Consider the following 24,942-nt stretch of genomic DNA (forward strand, 5'->3'; position numbering starts at 1 on the left):
AACGTTTCATCCACGCCTATCTCTGCTTGAAAGCTCTTAATTTTGTTGGTTATATATCATCAAAGGTTGCTTATATTTATATATGTATTGTATACTGTAAGACTGAACAATTTAAAAGAAAATTAGATCGAAATTTTAGCAGTAACTAAACAACATTGAGTTTTTGTGATAATGTTGTAAAGAAAAGAAATCAAATTTAGGTTGTGAACCCTTTGTACCATTCAGCAATTACCACAGTTGTGAGCTTTTCGGAACAATATTTATAACATAATTAACCTAGGCCAGTTTTCAATATGTAAAGAAACTAAAACAACATAAATAAAACAATCAAACTACTGCTATGAACTCAATGGAGGAACTGCCTGTCTTTGTCCAATCTAATGAGCCGGCACCAAAAGCTTTATCGAGTCGACCCATAAAAAGGCATATGCTGGGCGCTTCGAGATGCTACCAGAAAAGTAAGGTTTTTGTAAGTTTCAGTTGAGTTGTTTATAGGCATATGATTTATTCCTGACTCCTTTTGTTTGTGATTTGCTACTTATTTGGTTACTTAGGCACCTTGGAAATGTTGTAATTTACTATCTAATAATTGTTACATATATGATGGGTGCTTGAATTCATAAGTAGAAGATATTGGTATATGTGGGAACAATATTTGCCAAGATTGCTGACGTTGACTATGGACCTATGGTGATGAGAAATGACCAAGGCAATTTCCCTTCATTTGTAGATTTGAAGTCGACTGCTTGAGAACAATTGTGAATATTTTTCTTAGTCTTCACATACGGGCTAGACTTTTCTTCAGTTTGGAATAAAATAATGGCTGGGATAGACTTTCTATTATGTCTATATACATTAATTCCGTTGAGTGTCCTGCTTTTTCTTCGACTGACAAGGACAAGAATGAACTATGTGGAATGGAAGAAGGAAAAATTTGACCAATTCAAAAATAAATTCAAGGATTGGAAGCTGAGTGTGATGCCCCGAAAATGGAGAGAATTTGCAGGGCACAAGTCTAGTTGATAACTTGAAACGTAGCCGCAATCTCATCTCATAATGTCTCTTCTAGATGATGAACTTCATATGGCCAAGTTGTTAACTTGTGAAATCTCAGTAATCAACCTTGCACTTTTGGGTTGAGTTATAATTGCATTAATATCTCAATTTGTAACTCCGTTAACAGAACAATTGTGAATATTTTACTCGGTCTTAACTTCCTCAACTCATTCATAATAGATACTTTATTCAAAGATATTGCAAGAAAGATTATAGAACTCTCTCTTTTTTTCTTAACATAGGGGCTAGACTTCATATTTTTCTGTTTTTTTGGTTTTCAGCTTTTTGTTAAATGAAATTTCTAACTTGACATAGGGGCTAGACTTCATAACATTAACTCCTCAAACCACCATGGAAGGAGGAGTTTTCTCTGCTCAGGGTCAGAAGCCTACTTATCTTCTTCTTCTCCTTCATATTTTCCTGCTTGCTTTGCTTCCATTCAAGGCCATTTCATCACCAAAAACACAGGCAGAAGCTTTGCTAACTTGGAAGAACACCTTTGCTTCTGCACCACCTTCTCTCACTTCATGGTCCCTCACTAACCTCAACAATCTTTGCAACTGGACTGCCATTGTTTGTGACCACAGCACCAAACAAGTTTCCCAAATTGACCTCTCCAACTTCAACATCTCTGCAACACTAACCCATTTCAACTTCACCCCATTTCTCAATCTCACCCAATTCAACCTCTATGGCAACAATTTCACAGGGCCTGTGCCATCTGCCATTGGCAACCTCTCCAAGCTCACAACTTTGGACTTGGGCGACAACTCTTTCGATAAAATACCTGTGGAGATAGGCAAGTTAACAGAGCTCAAGTATCTGAGTTTCTTCAACAACTTTCTTCGTGGTACTATTCCCTATCAGCTCAGCAATCTCCAAAAGGTACAGTTTTTGATTCTGGGAGCCAACTACTTATTCGAAACTCCTGACTGGTCTAAATTTTCAGGCATGCCTTCTTTGACATACCTTGATTTTTCTCTAAACAGTCTTGATTCAGAATTTCCAGAATTTATATCTAAATGTTTGAACTTGACATTCCTGGACTTGTCTGGAAATTCCTTTACTGGCCAAATACCACCACAAGTATTTACCATTCTGGGCAAGCTTGAGTTTCTCAATCTCACCAACAACTACTTCGAAGGACCACTGCCATCAAACTTTCCCAAGCTTAAACACCTTCATTTAGCACAGAACCACTTCGGTGGTCCAATTCCTGAAGATATTGGTTTGATATCTGGCCTTGAAAGAATTGACCTGCGTACCAATTCCCTTGAAGGGCCAATTCCTTCTCAGCTTGGTCTCTGCACCAACCTCACCTACTTAGCCCTGGCTTCCAATCACCTTGAAGGGAAAATTCCATCCTCTATAGGCCAACTCAGGGAGCTCAAATATCTTGGTCTTCGAAACAATTCTTTGAACTCTTCAATCCCGTCTGAGCTTGGTCTTTGTACCAACCTCACCTACTTGGACCTGGCTTCCAATTTCCTCAGTGGGGAACTGCCTGTGTCCTTGTCCAAGCTTACCAACATTGTTGTATTGGATTTATATGGGAATTCATTTACTGGTCCACTATTGCCTTCTCTGGTTTCCAATTGGACTGAAATGTTCTCTTTACAACTTCAAAACAACACCTTCGGCGGGAATATTCCAGCAGAAATTGGGCTTTTGACAAAACTCAAGGTCCTTTATCTGTTCCAAAACAAGTTCACTGCCTCGATTCCCTCAGAGATTGGAAACTTGGAAGATTTGATAGATTTGGATCTTTCTGGAAACCAGCTATCAGGGCCAATTCCATCCTCTATAGGCCAACTCAGGGAGCTTATATACCTTAATCTCGGAGAGAATTCCTTAAACTCTTCAATCCCTTCTGAGCTTGGTCTTTGTACCAACCTCACCAACTTGTACCTGACTTCCAATCACCTTGAAGGGAAAATTCCACCTTCTATAGGCCAACTCAGGGAACTTCAGTACCTTGATCTTCACATGAATTCCTTGGATTCTTCAATCCCATCTGAGCTTGGTCTTTGTACCAGCCTCACCTACTTGGACCTGACTTCCAATCACCTTGAAGGGAAAATTCCATCCTCTATAGGACAACTCAGGGAGCTTCAGTACCTTGATCTTCACATGAATTCCTTGGATTCTTCAATCCCATCTGAGCTTGGTCTTTGTACCAGCCTCACGTACTTGGACCTGACTTCCAATCACCTTGAAGGGAAAATTCCATCCTCTATAGGACAACTCAAGGAGCTTCAGTACCTTGATCTTTACAAGAATTCCTTAGACTCTTCAATACCATCTGAGCTTGGTTTTTGTACCAGCCTCACCTACTTGGACCTGACTTCCAATCACCTTGAAGGGAAGATTCCGCCTTCTATAGGCCGACTCAGAAATATCCAGCACCTTGATCTTAGTAACAATTCCTTAAGTTCTTCAATCCCTTCTGAGCTTGGTTTTTGTACCAGCCTCACATACTTGGATCTTTCGAGAAACCAGCTCTCTGGGTCAATTCCTCTAACACTAAGCAACCTTGCAAATATTCAGACCTTAAATCTTTCCAACAACAATCTCAATGGCCCATTCCCGCCAGAGATCTGCTTCCCATTCCTGGAGAATCATGATTTTTCTAATAACAATTTGACACAGGATGTCCAAAAAGCCCCCGAGGATACTTTTGTTGGAAACTCTGGCTTGTGTGGAGATGCTAGGGGCCTAACTAGAGCGCGCAATTCCGAAAAAAAAAACAACAAAGTTATAATTGGTGTCCTTGTACCTGTTTGTAGTATATCAGTGGTTGCAATTACAATTGCTCTGATTCTTATGTTCCATAAGAAAACCAAGTGTGCACTTAAGAAAATCAATAGTACTGCCCAAAATTTTGAGAATTTTGAGTCAATGATATTGCAAGAAGAAGTAAAATTTACGTTTGGGGAAGTTGTAAAGGCCATAGAGGATTTTCATGAGAAGTACTGTATTGGAAAAGGAGGATTTGGAAGAGTATACAAGGCAGAGTTGCTATCAGGTCAAGTTGTTGCAGTTAAGAGGCTTAACATGTCAGACTCTAACGACATTCCAGCAATCAATCTCCAAAGTTTCGAGAATGAAATCCTAACTCTGACAAATGTCCGGCACAGGAACATCATTCGGCTATATGGGTTCTGTTCAAGGAGGGGATGCATCTTCTTGCTCTATGAATATTTAGAGAGAGGCAGCCTGGGAAAGGCATTGTATGGGGTTGAAGGGGTAACTGAACTTGGATGGGCTACAAGGGTCAAAGTTGTGAAAGGATTAGCTCATGCACTTTCTTACTTGCACCATGACTGCTCTCCACCAATTGTGCACCGTGATGTAACTGTCAACAATGTATTGCTGGAGTCGGATTTCGAAGCCCGACTTTCCGATTTTGGAACAGCAAGACTGATTAGTGCTAATTCATCCAACTGGACCCATATTGTTGGCTCATTTGGCTACATGGCACCAGGTAACATACCAATTTAACGTTGTGCATTTTTGGATCATGTTTTGGTGGCAGAGATATGTTTTGAGACAACTTGGTTTGTTTTTCTCTTGACGTGCAGAGCTTGCATTGACAATGCGAGTCACGGATAAGTGTGATGTGTATAGCTTTGGAGTAGTGGCGCTGGAAGTTATGATGGGAAGGCACCCAGGGGATCTGCTAGAATCCCAGCTATCAGAATCATCACAATCAATGAAGGAGGACAATGCAGAGTTGTTTTTGAAGGATTTGTTAGACGAAAGGCTGGAGGCTCCAAGCAATGAATTGGCAAAGGCAGTGGTGCTTGTGATGAGTTTAGCCTTGGCTTGTATACGTATGCGTCCAGGGTCTCGACCTACAATGCTTTACGTAGCACAAAAACTATCAGCTCAGAGTCTGCCTTCCCTTCCTTTACCATTTGGCATGCTAACCATCAACAAGCTGATGGGGATATAAAAACTAGAAGGAAGAAAAAAAACAAAACTAGTTGGAAAGTTTCCAACTGTAACTTTAATTAAATGCTAAAATAGGGAGACCTCTAGGAGCTCCTAAATCTGAAGAGAGAGAAGAAGGGACCCTTAGTGACTCTCTTTAATTAAATGCTACTGTATTTTATTATTAGTTTAAACATTTATTTAATGATGTCTTTAATTTTATAATTTTTTTTCTTCATTTTATTTAATGATAATCAACATTCAACGGATGACATGGCCAATCAATCTATAAACGAAGGAATAATGCTACTCTTACCACATTCTCATACCACTTTATGTGGCAATTGAGGTGAACAACCATATCAATTAAAATTATTAAATATTTTATTTTCTTTTATGATTTATTAAAATTTTAAAATAAAAAAAAACTGTTCATTAAACTTTCCTTATTAAAATACACTTCATTAATTTAATTGATGTGGCATATGATATGGACATGCCACATTATGTGGTATAGAAATGTGGGATAAAAATGTAGTACGTGTAGCATTACTCTAAATGAAGAGTTGCAAACTCAATCAGTCAACAAAAAAAAGCAACGATCTCGCAACTTCACAATGAAGAAGACAATCTCCTTGTATCAGCTTGGTTCAACGTCAGCTTGAATGCGGTACCAAGAAATGAGCAAAAAAGTGGAACATATTGGAAGATAATTTGGGAATACTTCCATGAATACAAAAGCTTTGTGAGTGATCGGTCTGCCAATTCTTTAATGCACTGTTGGCCAACAATTCAACTTGCTGTGAATAAGTTTTGTGGATGGTATGCTCAAATTGAACAAACATCAAAGTGATCTCAATGAACAAGATAAGGTAACATTATATGTGAAATTATATATATATATATATATATATAGGGCGGATTACAAGTTTTGACACAATTTTTGGGCCATTAGATTATTCCACTTTTAATGGTTGAGATTAAACATGACAAGGCAAAACAATATTTTTTTCTTTAATTAATATTTATACATTGGGATTAAAATTCTGATACCATATTAATTAAGAATTCATTCTCTCTCATCTCATTAATTATCCTTAATTAATTAATTCTCTCTTTTTCTTCTACACAGAATTGACGCCTCCTCCTTTTCTCCTCTCTCGTCTCCAAATCAGCTTCTTAATTAATATTTGCATTGTGGTTTCATTTCATATTCATTTTCCTCCTAAATTTCTTCCTTTCACTTTTTTTTTTTAATGTCTGTCTAAGAGGTGAAAGACCTGATTGTCATCAGAGAATTTATTCAGTGAAATACTTCATTGATCAAAGCTATAGGCAGACCTGACTGGTTTCATATCATTTTCATTTGCCGATTTAATTAAAGAACTGAGAACTTAGAGATCAATATAGGCAGATAGAACCAGATCAATACCAGAGAGAGAGAGAGAGAGATTAGATTAACAAGAAAAAATGGATATTACCAAGATGAGAGATTACGTTTTTAAAAAAAAAGGGAGGAGAGAGAAAATAATTTTATTTAATTTTTATGAGAGAGAAAATAAAATTAATGATTGTTTATTTAAAACATTAAAACTATTTGCAATATTAGATTTAATCTCAACCACTAAAAATGGAGTAATCTAATGACCCAAAAATTGTGTCAAAACTCGTGTCAAAAATATGGTGCCACGGATCTAGGGGTGGCAAAAATCCCCTTAGGGGCGGATCCCCGACCTTAACGGGAGGAGATTTCAGGGCTAAATGGGTATCGGGTACGGGGATCCCCGAACTTGAAAAATCCCCGACGGGTATGGGGAAGGGATGGTATTGGCGTCCCCATCCCCGAACCTTACCCGAAAATATATATGTTTATATTTAATAAATAAATATATAACTATAATATTTATGTTTAACTCTAAGTTAACTTCCCTCTCCTAATTCTTCCTAATGAACCGTTGAATTTACATCCAACAGTGAGCGACCACAAATCTCTTGGACTCCTGTGGTCCAAGAGATCGGGACTGTGATAATGTAATATGAAACTTAATGTTAAAATGTATGATAAATATTTTTTTATGAAAAAAAATCGAAGATTCGGGGCGGGTATGGGGGATAGGCCCCTGACAGGGACGGGGACGGGGATTCCCCGAAACCTAATAAACGAGGATGGATTCGGGGATGGGGGTGGGGATGGAGAGCGGAGATGGGGATGGTATTGTCATACCCTGCCCCTACCCGACCCGTTGCCATCCCTACATGGATCCGCCCCTATGTATATATATATATATATAGTTTCATTTTATAATTCAGTTACTTTTTTCATTTTATACTTTTGCAGATCTTACAAGCCAAGGAATTTTATGAGAAAATAATTGGTCAATCATTCACATTTCTGCATTGTTGGCATGAATTGAAGCACCATCCTAAATGGTTGGTAGATTATTCCAAGAGAAGGCCAAACAGATCCAAGAGAAAGTTAAAAGTGCTACAACAACTTCTCCATTCACTCCAATATTAGTAGAAGAATACAATTTGACATCAACCTTTGTTGATTTGGAGAGGCCTTTAGGTAGAAAGGCTGAAAAGGAACGATTGAAAAAGGAAAAGGGCAAAGACCAAATTTATAACAATATGACTACGCCTACTTCATTGCTCTGAGAAAAATACATAGAAGAGAAAAAAGAAATGAAATATAAGAGAACGGAATTTCAAGAACGGATTAATTGCCAAATTTTTCTTGGTCTTTGCAACGACTTGCTACAAAAACCTTCAAATCCAAACCAATAAATAAAAAAGACATTTGAAACGTAACATAGGCTGGGGCCAAGGGAAGGGAAGACTAGACCAGGCCAGTCAAGTGGAGGAAACCAACCACACAACTTTTGATTATGAAACGCAACTCAACTACATATATATATATATATATATATATATATATATAGCTTGGATTGGATCAAACATACCAACTGGTCAAAACAGACTCAACACCATGAAACGAGTTCAGAAGCCTCCTTCGTTTCTTCTTCTTCTCCTTCATATTTTCTTCTTGTCCTTGCTTCCGTTGAAGGCCGCCACCTCATCACCAAGAACACAGGCAAAAGCTCTCATACACTGGAAAAGCAGCTTTCATAATTCATCATCTTTACCACCACATGGTGATCTCAATTCATGGTCTCTCACCAACCTAGACAACCTCTGTAACTGGACTGGCATTGTCTGCGACCACAACACCAAAACAGTTGCCCAAATTGACCTCTCCAACTTCAACATCACTGCAACACTAATCCAATTCAACTTCACTACATTTCTCAACCTCACCCAATTCATCCTATACAACAACTATTTCAGAGGGCCTATACCATCAGCCATTGGCAACCTCTCCAAGCTCACAACTTTGGACTTGGGCTACAACAATTTTGGTGAAGAAATACCAGCGGAGATAGCCAACTTAACAGAGCTTGGGTATTTAAGTTTCTATGGAAACTATCTCCGGGGCACAATTCCCTATCAGCTCAGCAATCTCCAGAAGGTACAATTTTTACATCTTGGAGGCAACTACTTGGAAAATACCGACTGGTCTGTATTTTCCGGCATGCCTTCGTTGACATACCTTGATTTTTCCTGGGCTAGTCTTGATTCAGAATTCCCAGAATTCATATCTAAATGTTCGAACTTGACATTCCTGGACTTGTCTCAAAATGCTTTCACTGGTCAAATACCAGAACTGGTATTTACCAATCTGGGCAAGCTTGAATATCTCAACCTCACTAGTAACAGCTTCCAAGGACCATTGCCATCAAACTTTCCCAAGCTCAAACACCTTCATTCAGCAGAGAACAACTTCAGTGGTCCAATTCCTGAAGATATTGGTTTGATATCTGGTCTTCAAAGTATTGACTTGGCTTGGAATTTCCTTGAAGGGAAAATTCCATCATCTATAGGCCAACTAAGGGAACTCCAGTACCTTGATCTTCGAAATAATTTCTTAAACTCTTCAATCCCTTCTGAGCTTGGTCTTTGTACCAACCTCACCTACTTGAACCTGACTTCCAATCACCTTGAAGGGAAAATTCCATCCTCTATAGGCCAACTGAGGGAGCTTCAGCACCTTGATCTTCAAATGAATTCCTTAGACTCTTCAATCCCATCTGAGCTTGGTTTTTGTACCAACCTCACCTACTTGGACCTGTCTTCCAATCACCTTGAAGGGAAAATTCCATCCTCTATAGGCCAACTCAGGGAGCTTCAGAACCTTTATCTTCAAATGAATTCCTTAAACTCTTCAATCCCTTCTGAGCTTGGTTTTTGTTTCAGCCTCACCTACTTGGATCTTTCGAGAAACCAGCTCTCTGGGTCAATTCCTCTAACACTAAGCAACCTTTCACATATTCAGAGCTTAGATCTTTCAAACAACAATCTCAATGGCTCATTCCCGACAGAGATTGCCTTCCCACTCCTGGGGAATTTTTATTTGACTCATAACAATTTCACATACAATACTTTTGTTGGAAACTCTGACTTGTGTAGAGATGCTAGGGGCCTATCTAGAGGGTGCAATTCCAAAAAAAATAACAAGAAAGTTATAATTGGTGTCCTTGTACCTGTTTGTGGTATATCAGTGGTTGCAATTACAATTGCTCTGATTCTTATGTTCCATAAGAAAACCAAGTGTGCACTTAAGAAAATCAATAGTACTGCCCAAAACTTTGAGAATTTTGAGTCAATGATATTGCAAGAAGAAGTAAAATTTACGTTTGGGGAAGTTGTAAAGGCCATAGAGGATTTTCGTGAGAAGTACTGTATTGGAAAAGGAGGATTTGGAAGAGTATACAAGGCAGAGTTGCTATCAGGTCAAGTTGTTGCAGTTAAGAGGCTTAACATGTCAGACTCTAACGACATTCCAGCAATCAATCTACAAAGTTTTGAGAATGAAATCCGAACTCTGACAAACGTCCGGCATAGGAACGTCATTCAGCTATATGGGTTCTGTTCAAGGAGGGGATGCATCTTCTTGCTCTATGAATATTTAGAGAGAGGCAGCCTGGGAAAGGCATTGTATGGGGTTGAAGGGGTAACTGAACTTGGATGGGCTACAAGGGTCAAAGTTGTGAAAGGATTAGCTCATGCACTCTCTTACTTGCACCATGATTGCTCTCCACCAATTGTGCACCGTGATGTAACTGTCAACAATGTATTGCTGGAGTCAGATTTCGAAGCCCGACTTTCCGATTTTGGAACAGCAAGACTGATTAGTGCTAATTCATCCAACTGGACCCATATTGTTGGCTCATTTGGCTACATGGCACCAGGTAACATACCAATTTAACGTTGTGCATTTTTGGATCATGTTTTGGTGGCAGAGATATGTTTTGAGACAACTTGGTTTGTTTTTCTCTTGATGTGCAGAGCTTGCATTGACAATGCGAGTCACGGCTAAGTGTGATGTGTATAGCTTTGGAGTAGTGGCGCTGGAAGTTATGATGGGAAGGCACCCAGGGGATCTGCTAGAATCCCAGCTATCAGAATCATCACAATCAATGAAGGAGGACAATGCAGAGTTGTTTTTGAAGGATTTGTTAGACGAAAGGCTGGAGGCTCCAAGCAATGAATTGGCAAAGGCAGTGGTGCTTGTGATGAGTTTAGCCTTGGGTTGTATACGTACGCGTCCCGGGTCTCGACCTACAATGCTTTACGTAGCACAAAAACTATCAGCTCAGAGTCTGCCTTCCCTTCCTGAACCATTTGGCATGTTAACCCTCAACAAGCTGATGGGGATATAAAACTAGTTGGAAAGTTTTCTGTGTGTAAGAGAAACTTGATCTGTACGACTGATATATTTTGTTTGCAAATTCCTACCCAAGTTGCATGATAACTTACTGCTCCGATCCCTCACATCATTTCATTATATCATGGATTAACATTAACATCTGCACCATCCATTTAAAAATAAATAAAAATCTGCACCAATATCCTAATCACTCAGCTCTATTCCTTTTGGATTATGTGCGACTCATTTACTAGCAATCCTCTTCTTTTTTTTTCGCGCCTCTGTCCAATTTAAAGAGCCGGCGCCCAAAGTGTCACCGTGTCAACCTATAAAAAGGCAAGTGTTGGCCACTGCGAGAAGCTATGCAAAAAAGTAAAGGTTTTTGCGAGCTTCAGTTCAGTTGTGTATTATATGCATATGAAATTTGTTCCTGACTTTTTTATATGGTGATTTGGGACATTTCTCCAATATTTCCTTACTTAGGCATCTTGGAAATGTTGTAGTTTACTAACTAATTAATAAAATTTTGAACTTGCTATTTGGGATTTAATTCTCCTTAATTTTACAATCTTTCTTCTCATACTACTACTTTTGAGTAGCATGTTGGTCCAATAATGCCTAAATTACAAATTTCCTTTCACCTACCTAGGCAACAACATGTTCAAAGAGAATGTAACAACAGTAGTTTACATGAGCGCAATTATGGTAAATTATGCACGTAAATGAAAATACCAGATAAAAACTCTGCCATAAAATGTGGGGTTGTATTTTGTGTGTGTGTAGAGCAACAAGTGGAGGAAACCTTACAACCACACAACTTTTGATTATGAAACGAAGCATGGTCAACAGACTCAACACCATGGAAGGAGTTGAGAAGCCGCCTCCGTTTATTCTTCTTGTCCTTCATATTTTCATGATAAGTAGAACCAAATGTTTCTTCGATGCTATGCTAGTAATAATATCCCTACTCATCTCATCTATATTCTTTTCGGATTATTTGTAACACGTGTCTCTAACACGCATCACATCCTATAACCCCATATGCTTAGTCAACGTTTGATATTGTTACTAGCAATCTACACATGAGCTATGCATGAGAAAATAATTCAGAGGAAAAATAAAGTAGTGAGAGAAAATTTGGGTGAATTATATGCTTTTGTTAAATCAATTGTGAATTATTGTTGTACCCTTAATATATTAAGGTTTTTTCATTTAATATATTTGAAACTTAGCAAAAACGGTTGAGAAAGAGTATCCTCTTCATAATATTATATTGATAGATAAAGTAAAAAAATTTCTCTATAGATTGTATTAATTTGAAAAATGAGTAGAGGTGTTCTTTTTTCCCTCATTTTCTCCGACATGAAGATATTAACAAGACATATTATATTGCTTACTTTTGTATCTATTTTTTTACATTTGGTCTAGGTTCTTTATTTTTTCATGTTGAATCCAATCATATAAAGAACATAAAATTTGGATTAATAATTGGAAGGTTACAGAGCAAAATCGGGACAGAGGTCGAAACTGGAAAATGGGGATACAAAAATCATTTGGTATGTTGACCATCAACAGGCTAATGGGGATACAAAAATAGAAGAAAATGTGAAACTAGTTGGTAAGTATTCTATGTCTTGAATAGCAGTTAAAGATTTTCCTTTTATCAATATAAGAACCTTTTTGAATAGCACGCTGGTCCAACAATGCTTAAATTGCAACTTTCCCTTCACCTAGACAATAACATGTTGAAGGAAAATGCACTTATGATATTATGATATAATATGGCAGTCGTTCACACGTACGTAATTGGAATACCAGGTTATGGTTAGAAATTCTAAAACGTGGATTGGGGTTTTTTCTTTCTCTATGTAAAGAAAGAAACTAATGTGAAACTGAGAATGAAGATCAACGGAAGGTTCAATGTAGTCAAAAACTATCAGCTCATAGTCTGCCTTCCCTTCCTGCACCATTTGGCATGTTAACCATCAACAAGATGATGGGGATATAAAACTAGTTGGAAAGTTTTCTGTGTGTAAGAGAAACTTGATCTGTACGACTGATATATTTTGTTTGCAAATTCCTATCCAAGTTGCATGATATCTTACTTCTCCTATCCCTCACGTCATTTCATTATACCATGGATTAACATTAACATCTGCACCGTCCAGTCTAAAACAAAAATAAAAATCTGCACCATCCTAATTTCTCAGCTCTATTCTTTTTGGATTATGTGTGACTCATTTACTAGCAATCCTTTTTTTATTACTTAGCAATCCTACACCCACACATGCATTATGGAGATGTGATAATGTTGAATTTTGGTGATAATAAAACAATCAAACTACTCGTATGAACTCAATGGGGGAAACTGCCTCTGTCTTTGTCCAATTTAAAGAGCCGGCAAAAGTGTCACCGAGTCGACCCATAAAAAGGCAAGTGCTGGCTACTCCGAGAAGCTACTAGAAAAGTAAGGTTTTTGTGAGTTTCAATTCAGTTATTTATATGCATATGATTTGTTCCTGACTTTTTTATATGGTGATTTGGTATACATTTCTCCAATACAGGCATCTTGGAAATGTTGTATAGTTTACTAACTAATTAATAAAATTTTGAACTTACTATTTGGGATTTCATTCTCCTCAATTTTACAATCTTTTTTCTCGTAGTACTAGTTTTGAGTAGCATGTTGGTCCAATAATGCTTAAATTACAAATTTCCTTTCACCTACCTAGGCAACAACATGTTCAAAGAGAATGTAACGACAGTAGTTCGCACGTGCGTAAATGATATAATGCAATAATGGTAAATTATGTTTATAGACTCTATAAAACTGAAAATGAAGAAAACTCAAGGTGCTACGTATCTAGTTGTCCTCTAAGTATTAGCTCATTCATAATAGAACTTAACATAGGGGCTAGACTTTATATTTTTCTGTTTCCTTTTTTCATTTTTCTGTTTTTTGTTAAGTGAAATTTCTAACTTAATATAGGGGCTAAACTATGATGTCATGGGGATTCGAACTTGAGACCTCTAATCTTTAAGTCAAGGCCATTTTCCATTAGGCTATACCCCGTTGACAATTGTTTATGTAAATTAAACATCCCAAATTAGGTCTAATCATCGAGTCAGTATGAGCACTTTTGTCAAGAAGCATCCCTATAGAACCATCTATTTTCCTTCTCTTTTTTTTTCAATTTATATTTTTTCGGTTTTTTATTTTTTTGTGAAATAAATGCAAACAGACATTTCAAACGGAAAATAAGGGCCAAGGGAAGACTAAAGTGAAGTGATTTTGTTTCTCATTTCTACCTTGTGCCTATAGACGTTTCAAACGGAAAATAGAGGCCAAGGGAAGACTAAGACCATGCCAAGTTGAGGAAACATTTGGAACCACACAACTTTTCATTGTCATAATAATATCTCACTTATGAAACAAGAAATGCAACTCAAATATCAAACATAGTCGACTGAGAGCACCATGAAAGGAGTTCAGAAGCCTAAACATAGTCGACTGAGAGCACCATGAAAGGAGTTCAGAAGCCTCCTCTTTTTCTTCTTCTCCTTCATATTTCCTTGCTTTTCTTGCTTCCATTGAACGCCGCCTCATCACCAAGAACACAAGCAGAAGCTCTCATAACCTGGAAGAACGACTTTGCTTCTTCACCACCTTCTCTCAATTCTTGGTCCCTCACAAACCTCAACAACCTTTGCAATTGGACTGCCATTGTCTGTGACCACAACACCAAATCAATTTCCCAAATTGACCTCTCCAACTTCAACATCTCTGCAACACTAACCCATTTCAACTTCACCCCATTTCTCAATCTCACCCAATTCAAACTCAAGGGCAACAATTTCACAGGGCCTGTGCCATCTGCCATTGGCAAACTCTCCAAGCTCACAACTTTGGACTTGGGCACCAACTTATTCAGTCAAGAAATACCTGTGCAGATAGGCATGTTGACTGAGCTTCAGTATTTGAATTTCTTCAACAACAGTCTCACTGGTGTAATTCCCTATCAGCTTAGCAATCTCCAAAAGGTACAGTTTTTGAATCTTGGAGCCAACTACTACTTAGAAACTCCTGACTGGTCTAAATTTTCAGGCATGCCTTCTTTGACATACCTTGATTTTTCTCCAAACAGTCTTGATTCAGAAGTCCCAGAATTTATATCTAAATGTTTGAACTTGACATTCCTGGACTTGTCTGAAAATACTTTCACTGGTCAAATTCCAGAAGTGGTATTTACCAATCTGGGCAAGCTCAAACACCTTCATTTAGCACGGAACAGCTTCAGTGGTCCAATTCCTGAAGATATTGGTTTGATATCTGGTCTTCAGCATATTGACTTGGCTGGGAATTACCTTGAAGGGCCAATTCCATCATCTATAGGCCAACTCAAGGAGCTTAAATACCTTGATCTTCAACTGAATTTATTAAACTCTTCAATCCCTTCTGAGCTTGGTCGTTGTACTAACCTCACCGACTTGGCCCTGGCTTCCAATAAACTCAGTGGGAAAATTCCACCTTCTATAGGCCAACTAAGAGGGCTCCGGCACCTTGATCTTAGTTACAATTCCTTAAACTCTTCAATCCCTTTTGAGCTTGGTTTTTGTACCAGCCTCACCGACTTGGCCCTGGCTTCCAATAAACTCAATGGGGAACTGCCTCTGTCCTTTTCCAATCTGAAAGACATCATCAGTCTGAGTTTATTTGCTAATCGGTTTACCGGTCCACTCTTGCCTTCTCTGTTCTCCAATTGGACCGAAGTGGTCTCTTTGGAACTTGAACATAACAGCTTTAGTGGGAATATTCCACCAGATATAGGGAGACTATCAAATTTGATTAACTTGGATCTTTCGAGAAACCAGCTCTCTGGGTCAATTCCTCTAACACTAGGGAAACTTCCATATATTCAGAGCTTAAATCTTTCCAACAACAATCTCAATGGCCCATTCCCGACAGAGATTGCCTTCCCACTCCTGGAGAAATTTGATTTGTCTAATAACAATTTCAAATGGCCCATTCCCGACAGAGATTGCCTTCCCACTTCTGTTGGAAACTCTGACTTGTGTAGAGATGCTAGTGGCGTAACTAGAGCGGGCAATTCCAAAAAAACTAACAAAAAATTTATAATTGGTGTCCTTGTACCTGTTTGTGGTTTATCAGTGGTTGCAACTACAATTGCTCTGATTCTTATGTTCCATAAGAAAACCAAGTGTGCTCTTAAGAAAATCAATAGTGCTCAAAACTTTGAGAATTTTGAGTCAATGATATTGCAAGAAGAAGTAAAATTTACGTTTGGGGAAGTTGTAAAGGCCGTAGACGATTTTCATGTGAAGTACTGTATTGGAAAAGGAGGATTTGGAAGAGTATACAAGGCAGAGTTGCTATCAGGTCAAGTTGTTGCGGTTAAGAGGCTTAACATGTCAGACTCTAACGACATTCCAGCAATCAATCTCCAAAGTTTCGAGAATGAAATCCGAACTCTGACAAATGTCCGGCACAGGAACATCATTCGGCTATATGGGTTCTGTTCAAGGAGGGGATGCATCTTCTTGCTCTATGAATATTTAGAGAGAGGCAGCCTGGGAAAGGCATTGTATGGGGTTGAAGGGGTAACTGAACTTGGATGGGCTACAAGGGTCAAAGTTGTGAAAGGATTAGCTCATGCACTTTCTTACTTGCACCATGACTGCTCTCCACCAATTGTGCACCGTGATGTAACTGTCAACAATGTATTGCTGGAGTCAGATTTCGAAGCCCGACTTTCTGATTTTGGAACAGCAAGACCGATTAGTGCCAATTCATCCAACTGGACCCATATTGTTGGCTCATTTGGTTACATGGCGCCAGGTAACATACCAATTTAATTTTGTGCATTTTTGGATCATATTTTGGTGACTGAGATATGTTTTGAGGATATTTGGTTTGTTTTTCTCTTCTTGTGCAGAGCTTGCATTCACAATGCGAGTCACGGATAAGTGTGATGTGTATAGCTTTGGAGTGGTGGCGCTGGAAGTTATGATGGGAAGGCACCCAGGGAATCTGCTAGAATCCCAGCTATCAGAATCATCACAATCAATGAAGGACAATGCAGAGTTGCTTTTGAAGGATTTGGTAGACCAAAGGCTGGAGTCTCCAAGCAATGAATTGGCAAAGGCAGTGGTGCTTGTGATGAGTTTAGCCTTGGGTTGTATACGTACGCGTCCCGGGTCTCGACCTACAATGCTTTATGTAGCACAAAAACTATCAGCTCGTAGTCTACCTTCCCTTCCTGAACCATTTGGTATGCTAACCATCCACAAGCTGATGGGGATATAAAACTATATGCATATGATTTGTTCCTGACTTTTTTATATGGTGATTTGGTATACATTTATCCAATATTTCCTTACTCAGGCATCTTGGAAATGTTTACATCATGATTATGGATATAGAACTATCTATTTCCCTTTTTTATTTTTCATTTTTTGGTTTTCTGTTTTTTGTTAAATGAAATTTCTAACTTAACATAGGGGCTAGACTTTATATTATGTCTGGACAAATGGCTAGGGCCAAGGGAAAACTAGACCACGCCAGTCAAGTCGAGGAAACACTGGAACCACACACTTTTGGGTTGAGTTATAATTGCATTAATATCTCAATGGCAATAATCCCTCCAATTATGTGAAAGGCATGCAGATAGTTAAGTGAAATTTCATACCGACATGTGGTGTTACTAATTCACCCATATTATAACACATGTATTTATTTATTAATACTATACCATAAGTCTAAGACAGATAAACCATAACATCCACCTATATTTTAAGTTTAACATGTAAATTAATAACACTACATAACAATGTGATTATAACACTCAGAAAAGAAAAGAAAAATCCAAATTCTCCTAAAGTGTTTCACTAGTACACCCTAAGAGATACAAAGATATTGCAAGAAAAATCCAAATTCTCCTAAAGGCAATGTCCCTTCATTTGTAGACTTTTCTTCAGTTTGGAATAAAATAATGGCTGGGCTAGATATTTGATTCAAGGATATTGCAAGAAGAAGGTTTACATCATGATTATAGATATAGAAGTATCTATTTCCCTTTTTTATTTTTCATTTTTTTGGTTTTCTGTTTTTAGTGAAATGAAATTTCTAATTTTTGTGAAATGAAATTTCTAACTTAATATAGACTTTATTTTTCATTCAAGGATATTGCTAGACTTTATGTTGACTTGTGAAATCTCAGTAATCAACGTAACATAACAATTCTTCACATACGGTCTTGGCTTTTATTCTGTTTTTTTGGTTTTCAGTTTTTTGTTAAATGAAATTTCTAACTTAATATTTTCCTTCATATTTTCCTGCTTGCTTTGCTTCCATTCAAGGCCATTTCATCACCAAAAACACAGGCAGAAGCTTTGCTAACTTGGAAGAACACCTTTGCTTCTGCACCACCTTCTCTCACTTCATGGTCCCTCACTAACCTCAACAATCTTTGTTTAAGGACCCGCCCCGAATTTTCTCAAAATCCGAGACGAACCCTTTGGAATTCCTGACATCACCCTGATGCCAGGCCCACTTACTAAAAACCGAGACTTCCTGCCGAAATTTCGGCAGAGTCTCCCCTATAATTTGGACATTTCCCAAAATTTATACCTGCATAAAACGCATTTAATATCCCCAACTGGCAGCATGCACAATATAATTTCATGCAATTCACACAAATGGCCTTCGGCCTTCCAATAATTCTCCAACAACTACCAAACAATTCAAATACAAAATATGACTAATATTTAGTCTGCGGCTGCGCCTAATAACCTTAGGCTGCCTACGTACCCTCCTTGAGGGATCAAGCCACACGTAGTTCTTCCATAAAAACCCAATTCTATATTTGGGCGATACCTTATTTCATTTCTCTGTATTTCACAGAATCTCCCCATACGCCGGTACAACCAACGCCACGTATGGGGCCTGTCAACACGCCGGATAACCTACGCCACGTGCGACCATGCCATACTATCATAATATCTCCCCATACGCCGGTACAACCAACGCCACGTATGGGGTCTGTCTCAACGCCGGATAACCTACGCCACGCGAGACCTGCACATCATATCACATAACTCCCCATACGCCGGTACAACCAACGCCACGTATGGGGTCTGTCTCAACGCCGGATAACCTACGCCACGCGAGACCTGCACATCATATCACATAACTCCCCATACGCCGGTACAACCAACGCCACGTATGGGGTCTGTCCCAACGCCGGATAACCTACGCCACGCGGGACCTCAATATCATATCACAAATCTCCCCATACGCCGGTACAACCAACGCCACGTATGGGGTCTGTCGACACGCCGGAAAATCTAAAAACCACGGCTCCAAACTCCTACCCTAGGTATAACACCCTATTTGGAGCCACTTTTGTTCTTGGACCTACCCCAAAAAGTGGCCGGAAATGGCCGATCACAGCGGTCGAAGTTTCGGCCGATTTTCAATTCGAAAATCGAGTGATCTACGCTAAGAATCGATCTAATCCTACCCAACCATCAGCTAGAGCAGCTCGAGAGGTTCAAAATCCATACCTGGGTCGACGGAATTGGTGGCCGGAGGAGGGAGATCGGCGGCTTTGAAGTTTGGACGACGTCGGCCGCTTCATCACCAAATTCCGGCGAATCCGCGGGGGCTGGCGGCGGGGGCTGGCTGGAGTAGGAAGAGGACGACGGCCCGGTCATTTTGGTACCGGTCCCGTCGCCATTGGTGGCCGGAGGAGAGCACGGCCGGCCAAAACGTGGCCGGCTGTCGCGCTCAAGGGAGAGGAGAGAGAGACCCGCGGGGGAGAGAGAGAGAGAGAGAGAGAACCAGGTTTTTTATAAAAAATCCCATTTCGAAATATTTACGATTATGCGCGCAAGGGCTAGACTTTATATTTTTCTGTTTTTTGTTAAATGAAATTTCTAACTTAACATAAGGGCTAGACTTTATATTATCTCCGGACCACACCAGTGAAGTCGAGGAAACACTGGAACCAAACACTTTTGGTGGCAATAATCCCTCTGATTATGTGAAAGGCATGCAGACAGTTAATTAAAATTTCACACCGGCATGTGGTGTTACTAATCTACTAAATTCTAACATTTGTATTTATTTATTAATATTATACCATAAGTCTATGACAGATGAACCATATCATCCATCTATATTTTAACAGGTAAATTAATAACACTACATAACGATGTGATTATAACACTCAGAAAGAAAAAAAAATCCAAATTCTCCCAAAGTGTTTCACTAGCACACCCTAAGAGATGGACTTCAAGGTCTTCTTTTCATCAAATTTACAAATTATTTTTTCTTGTAGTACTTGTTTATGAATAGCATGTTGGTCCAGTAATGCTTAAATTACAAATTTCCTTACACCTAGGCAACAACATGTTTTAATGAAATGTAATTATTATATTGTGATGTTAAATACGACAATCGTTCACATGCACGTAAATGAAAATACCAGATAAAAACTCTATAATGTGGGGTTGTATTTTGTGTGTGTGTAGAGCAACAAATGGCTGGGGCCAAGGGAAGGGAAGGGAAGACTAGACCAGGCCAGTCAAGTGGAGGAAACCTTACATCCACACAACTTTTGTTACCATGTATGTTAACATTAACATGTGCACCGTCCTGGGTTTCGACCTACAATGGTGTATGTTAACATCAACAGGCTAATGGGGATACAAAAATAGAAGAAAATGTGAAACTAGTTGGAAAGTATTCTATGTTTAAGATAAACTTTATAAACCTGTGCTTGATGTCTATCTCTGCTTTAAGCTATTAAGTTTGTTGACTGTAATCATCTTTACCCTTGCATCGCATGTTAGGCAGAGCAATTACTATTGCCCAATATTTGGCTTATAGCATGTTAAAAAAGATTAAAAGAAACATTAGTATAGTTAAAAGTGTGTGAATGTTCTTGCTCTTTTCACAATTTTGGATCTTATAGCTAGACTGTGTCAGAGCTAGGAAACTTCCTCACCTCATATTCATAATAGAACTTAACATAGGGGCTACACTTTATATTTTTCTGTTTCCCTTTTTTTTATTTTTCTGTTTTTTGTTAAGTGAAATTTCTAACTTAACATAGGGGCGAGACTTTAATGTCCGGAAAAACTAAACCACGCCAGTCAACAGCTATTAGTTCAAAAAACTAAAATTTCTTCTTTGTTATGAAATGACCTGGAATATGTGCGAATATTGAGCTGCACGTAAAGTAGATGAGACACAGTATTTAACGAGGTTCGGCTATGCCTACGTCCCCGGAGAGCAGCAGTAGTAACTTTTCCACTATGTAAAATAATATGGCTACAACTTTTAGTGTTTACATTATGTGTGCTCACTGAATTTTCTCTCTGCTCTCTATTTCCTCTTTCTTCCTTCTCTTCCTCTTCTCTCTTTCCTCTTCTCTCTTTCCTCTCTTTGTTTCTTTCCGTTTCCCTTTCTCTTCTTTTCTCTTCTCTTCTCTCTTCTTTGTTTCTTTCCTCTTCTTTTTCTTTCCTCTTCTTTTTCTTTCTTTCCTTTTCTTTTCTTCTCTCCCTTTTCTTTTCTTCTCTCCCCTTTCACTTTGCAGGTTGCCTATTTATAGGCATTGATAAATGGCACCCGTGATTCATCTTCACTATTCACTATTCACCCGTGAATAAACTCATGCACCAAAGTCTACAAACAAATAGTAAGTGGGCTCCACTACTTTATACTTTACAACATTCTTAACTTAAATTAAAATAAAGCTTTCGACCAAAAATAAATAATATGCAAATTACAAGTGAATTTTAAGAACGAAAATGATAACAATAAGAATCAACCTTCTATAAAGCTTGGAACATAACATCAACTCCTCAAACCACCATGGAAGGAGGAGTTTTCTCTGCTCACAAGCCTACTTATCTTCTTCTTCTCCTTCATATTTTCCTGCTTGCTTTGCTTCCATTCAAGGCCATTTCATCACCAAAAACACAGGCAGAAGCTTTGGTAAGTTGGAAGAACACCTTTGCTCCTGCACCACCTTCTCTCAGTTCATGGTCCCTCACTAACCCCAACAATCTTTGCAACTGGACTGCCATTGTTTGTGACCAGAGCAGCGAACAAGTTTCCCAAATTGACCTCTCCAACTTCGACATCTCTGCAACTCTAACCTATTTCAACTTCACCCCATTTCTCAAGCTCACCCAATTCAACCTTAGTGGCAACTATTTCACAGGGCCAATTCCATCTGAGCTTGGTTTTTGTACCAACCTCACCTACTTGGACCTGTCTTCCAATTCCCTTGAAGGGCCAATTCCATCCCCCATAGGCCAACTCAGAAAGCTTCAGTACCTTGATCTTAGTTACAATTCCTTAAATTCTTCAATCCCTTCTGAGCTTGGTTTTTGTACCAACCTCACCCACTTGGCCCTGGCTTCCAATTTCCTTCAAGGGAAAATTCCACCTTCTATAGGCCAACTCAGGGAACTTCAGTACCTTTATCTTCACATGAATTCCTTGGATTCTTCAATCCCATCTGAGCTTGGTCTTTGTACCAGCCTCACCTACTTGGACCTGACTTCCAATCACCTTGAAGGGAAGATTCCGCCTTCTATAGGCCAACTCAGATATATCCAGCACCTTGATCTTAGTAACAATTCCTTAAACTCTTCAATCCCTTCTGAGCTTGGTCTTTGTGCCAACCTCACCTACTTGGCCCTGGCTTCCAATCACCTTGAAGGGAAAATTCCATCCTCTATAGGCCAACTCAGAGAGCTCAAGCACCTTGATCTTAGTTACAATTCCTTAAATTCTTCAATCCCTTCTGAGCTTGGTCTTTGTACCAACCTCACCTACTTGGCCCTGGCTTCCAATCACCTTGAAGGGAAAATTCCACCTTCTATAGGCCAACTCAGGGAACTTCAGTACCTTGATCTTCACATGATTTCCTTGGATTCTTCAATCCCATCTGAACTTGGTCTTTGTACCAGCCTCACCTACTTGGACCTGACTTCCAATCACCTTGAAGGGAAGATTCCGCCTTCTATAGGCCAACTCAGATATATCCAGCACCTTGATCTTAGTAACAATTCCTTAAACTCTTCAATCCCTTCTGAGCTTGGTTTTTGTTTCGGCCTCACCTACTTGGATCTTTCGAGAAACCAGCTCTCTGGGTCAATTCCTCTAACACTAGGCAACCTTGCACATATTCAGAGCTTAGATCTTTCAAACAACAATCTCAATGGCTCATTCCCGACAGAGATTGCCTTCCCACTCCTGGGGAATTTTTATTTGTCTCATAATAATTTCACATACAATACTTTTGTTGGAAAATCTGACTTGTGTAGAGATGCTAGGGGCCTATCTAGAGGGTGCAATTCCAAAAAAAATAACAAGAAAGTTATAATTGGTGTCCTTGTACCTGTTTGTGGTTTATCAGTGGTTGCAACTACAATTGCTCTGATTCTTATGTTCCATAAGAAAACCAGGCGTGTTCTTAAGAAAATCCACAGTGCTCAAAACTTTGAGAATTTTGAGTCAATGATATTGCAAGAAGAAGTAAAATTTACGTTTGGGGAAGTTGTAAAGGCCATAGACGATTTTCATGAGAAGTACTGCATTGGAAGAGGAGGATTTGGAAGAGTATACAAGGCAGAGTTGCTATCAGGTCAAGTTGTGGCAGTTAAGAGGCTTAACATGTCAGACTCTAACGACATTCCAGCAATCAATCTCCAAAGTTTCGAGAATGAAATAAGAACTTTAACAAATCTCCGACATAGGAACATCATTCAGCTATATGGGTTCTGTTCAAGGAGGGGATGCATCTTCTTGCTCTATGAATATTTAGAGAGAGGCAGCCTGGGAAAGGCATTGTATGGGGTTGAAGGGGTAACTGAACTTGGATGGGCTACAAGGGTCAAAGTTGTGAAAGGATTAGCTCATGCACTTTCTTACTTGCACCATGACTGCTCTCCACCAATTGTGCACCGTGATGTAACTGTCAACAATGTATTGCTGGAGTCAGATTTCGAAGCCCGACTTTCCGATTTTGGAACAGCAAGACTGATTAGTGCCAATTCATCCAACTGGACCCATATTGTTGGCTCATTTGGCTACATGGCGCCAGGTAACATACCAATTTAACGTTGTGCATTTTTGGATCATGTTTTGGTGGCAGAGATATGTTTTGAGACAACTTTGTTTGTTTTTCTCTTGATGTGCAGAGCTTGCATTGACAATGCGAGTCACGGATAAGTGTGATGTGTATAGCTTTGGAGTGGTGGCGCTGGAAGTTATGATGGGAAGGCACCCGGGGGATCTGCTAGAATCCCAGCTATCAAAATCATCACAATCAATGAAGGAGGACAATGCAGAGTTGTTTTTGAAGGATTTGTTAGACCAAAGGCTGGAGGCTCCAAGCAATGAATTAGCAAGGGCAGTGGTGCTTGTGATGAGTTTAGCCTTGGCTTGTATATGTACACGTCCCGGGTCTCGACCTACAATGCTTTATGTAGCACAAAAACTATCAGCTCGTAGTCTGCCTTCCCTTCCTGAACCATTTGGCATGCTAACCATCAACAAGCTGATGGGGATATAAAAAATAAAACTAGTTGGAAAGTTTTCTGTGTGTAAGAGAAATTCTTATACTATGTATGTTAACATTAACATCTGCACCATCCATTCTAAAAAAATAAAAATCTGCACCATCCTAATTACTCATATCTAATCTTTTGATTATATGTGTGACTCATTTACTAGCAATCCTTCTTTTTTCTTTTTTTTTTTCTTTTTTTGGTGGTCAATTTATTACTAGTATGTATATGGGTGAGTTATATTATACTTTAATATTTTTTAATATTTTTAATTATTAATAATTTCTATGAAAACAAATTTTATTAATTTAAAATATGAGTAGATTTTTTTTCCTCATTTTCTTAACCAGACTTTTAATAGTTATCTAAATATCTTGCTCAATTTTCTTCAAAAAAATATCTTTGGTTAATTTGGTAATTTGGGATATGAGATTTGGACTTAGGCCCAATAAACAACGGGTGTTCCAATAGCCCACTAGCCCAGAGAAGATGCTCGCCAACGGATCTATTTGGCGGGAAGCAACGGGTCACGCGAGAGTGCCAGCTCATCTTTCCCGCCAGAGACCCCGCTAAATACAGGA

At 38.9% G+C, this 24,942-nt stretch overlaps 4 protein-coding genes across 4 annotated transcripts; all 4 read left to right on the plus strand.

Annotated features, from left to right (window-relative positions):
- LOC18766935 (MDIS1-interacting receptor like kinase 2) lies at positions 1,211-5,033 on the plus strand. Its single transcript, XM_020569709.1, has 2 exons — positions 1,211-4,540; positions 4,638-5,033. The coding sequence occupies exons 1-2, from the start codon at positions 1,408-1,410 to the stop codon at positions 5,009-5,011; spliced, it is 3,507 nt and encodes a 1,168-aa protein (XP_020425298.1). The 5' UTR covers positions 1,211-1,407; the 3' UTR covers positions 5,012-5,033.
- LOC18768910 (MDIS1-interacting receptor like kinase 2) lies at positions 7,480-10,838 on the plus strand. The gene is made up of 2 exons (XM_007201151.2): positions 7,480-10,298; positions 10,396-10,838. The coding sequence occupies exons 1-2, from the start codon at positions 7,979-7,981 to the stop codon at positions 10,767-10,769; spliced, it is 2,694 nt and encodes an 897-aa protein (XP_007201213.1). The 5' UTR covers positions 7,480-7,978; the 3' UTR covers positions 10,770-10,838.
- On the plus strand, positions 13,675-17,105 carry LOC18767725 (MDIS1-interacting receptor like kinase 2). Its single transcript, XM_020569722.1, has 2 exons — positions 13,675-16,613; positions 16,711-17,105. Exons 1-2 carry the CDS (start codon positions 14,279-14,281, stop codon positions 17,079-17,081), a joined length of 2,706 nt encoding a protein of 901 aa, XP_020425311.1. The 5' UTR covers positions 13,675-14,278; the 3' UTR covers positions 17,082-17,105.
- On the plus strand, positions 21,321-24,861 carry LOC18766505 (MDIS1-interacting receptor like kinase 2). The gene is made up of 2 exons (XM_020553799.1): positions 21,321-23,895; positions 23,993-24,861. Exons 1-2 carry the CDS (start codon positions 21,654-21,656, stop codon positions 24,364-24,366), a joined length of 2,616 nt encoding a protein of 871 aa, XP_020409388.1. The 5' UTR covers positions 21,321-21,653; the 3' UTR covers positions 24,367-24,861.

Source organism: Prunus persica, chromosome G8, assembly GCF_000346465.2.
Source record: "Prunus persica cultivar Lovell chromosome G8, Prunus_persica_NCBIv2, whole genome shotgun sequence".
NCBI classification, from domain to species: Eukaryota; Viridiplantae; Streptophyta; class Magnoliopsida; order Rosales; family Rosaceae; genus Prunus; species Prunus persica.

Bases quoted from the DNA above. Each gene is read 5' to 3' on its own strand.
- LOC18766935 (XM_020569709.1), top strand. From the start codon at position 1,408: ATGGAAGGAGGAGTTTTCTCTGCTCAGGGTCAGAAGCCTACTTATCTT. The intron at 4,541-4,637 runs GTAACATACCAA...CTTGACGTGCAG, and splicing joins ATTTGGCTACATGGCACCAG to AGCTTGCATTGACAATGCGA.
- LOC18768910 (XM_007201151.2), top strand. From the start codon at position 7,979: ATGAAACGAGTTCAGAAGCCTCCTTCGTTTCTTCTTCTTCTCCTTCAT. The intron at 10,299-10,395 runs GTAACATACCAA...CTTGATGTGCAG, and splicing joins ATTTGGCTACATGGCACCAG to AGCTTGCATTGACAATGCGA.
- LOC18767725 (XM_020569722.1), top strand. From the start codon at position 14,279: ATGAAAGGAGTTCAGAAGCCTCCTCTTTTTCTTCTTCTCCTTCATATT. The intron at 16,614-16,710 runs GTAACATACCAA...CTTCTTGTGCAG, and splicing joins ATTTGGTTACATGGCGCCAG to AGCTTGCATTCACAATGCGA.
- LOC18766505 (XM_020553799.1), top strand. From the start codon at position 21,654: ATGGAAGGAGGAGTTTTCTCTGCTCACAAGCCTACTTATCTTCTTCTT. The intron at 23,896-23,992 runs GTAACATACCAA...CTTGATGTGCAG, and splicing joins ATTTGGCTACATGGCGCCAG to AGCTTGCATTGACAATGCGA.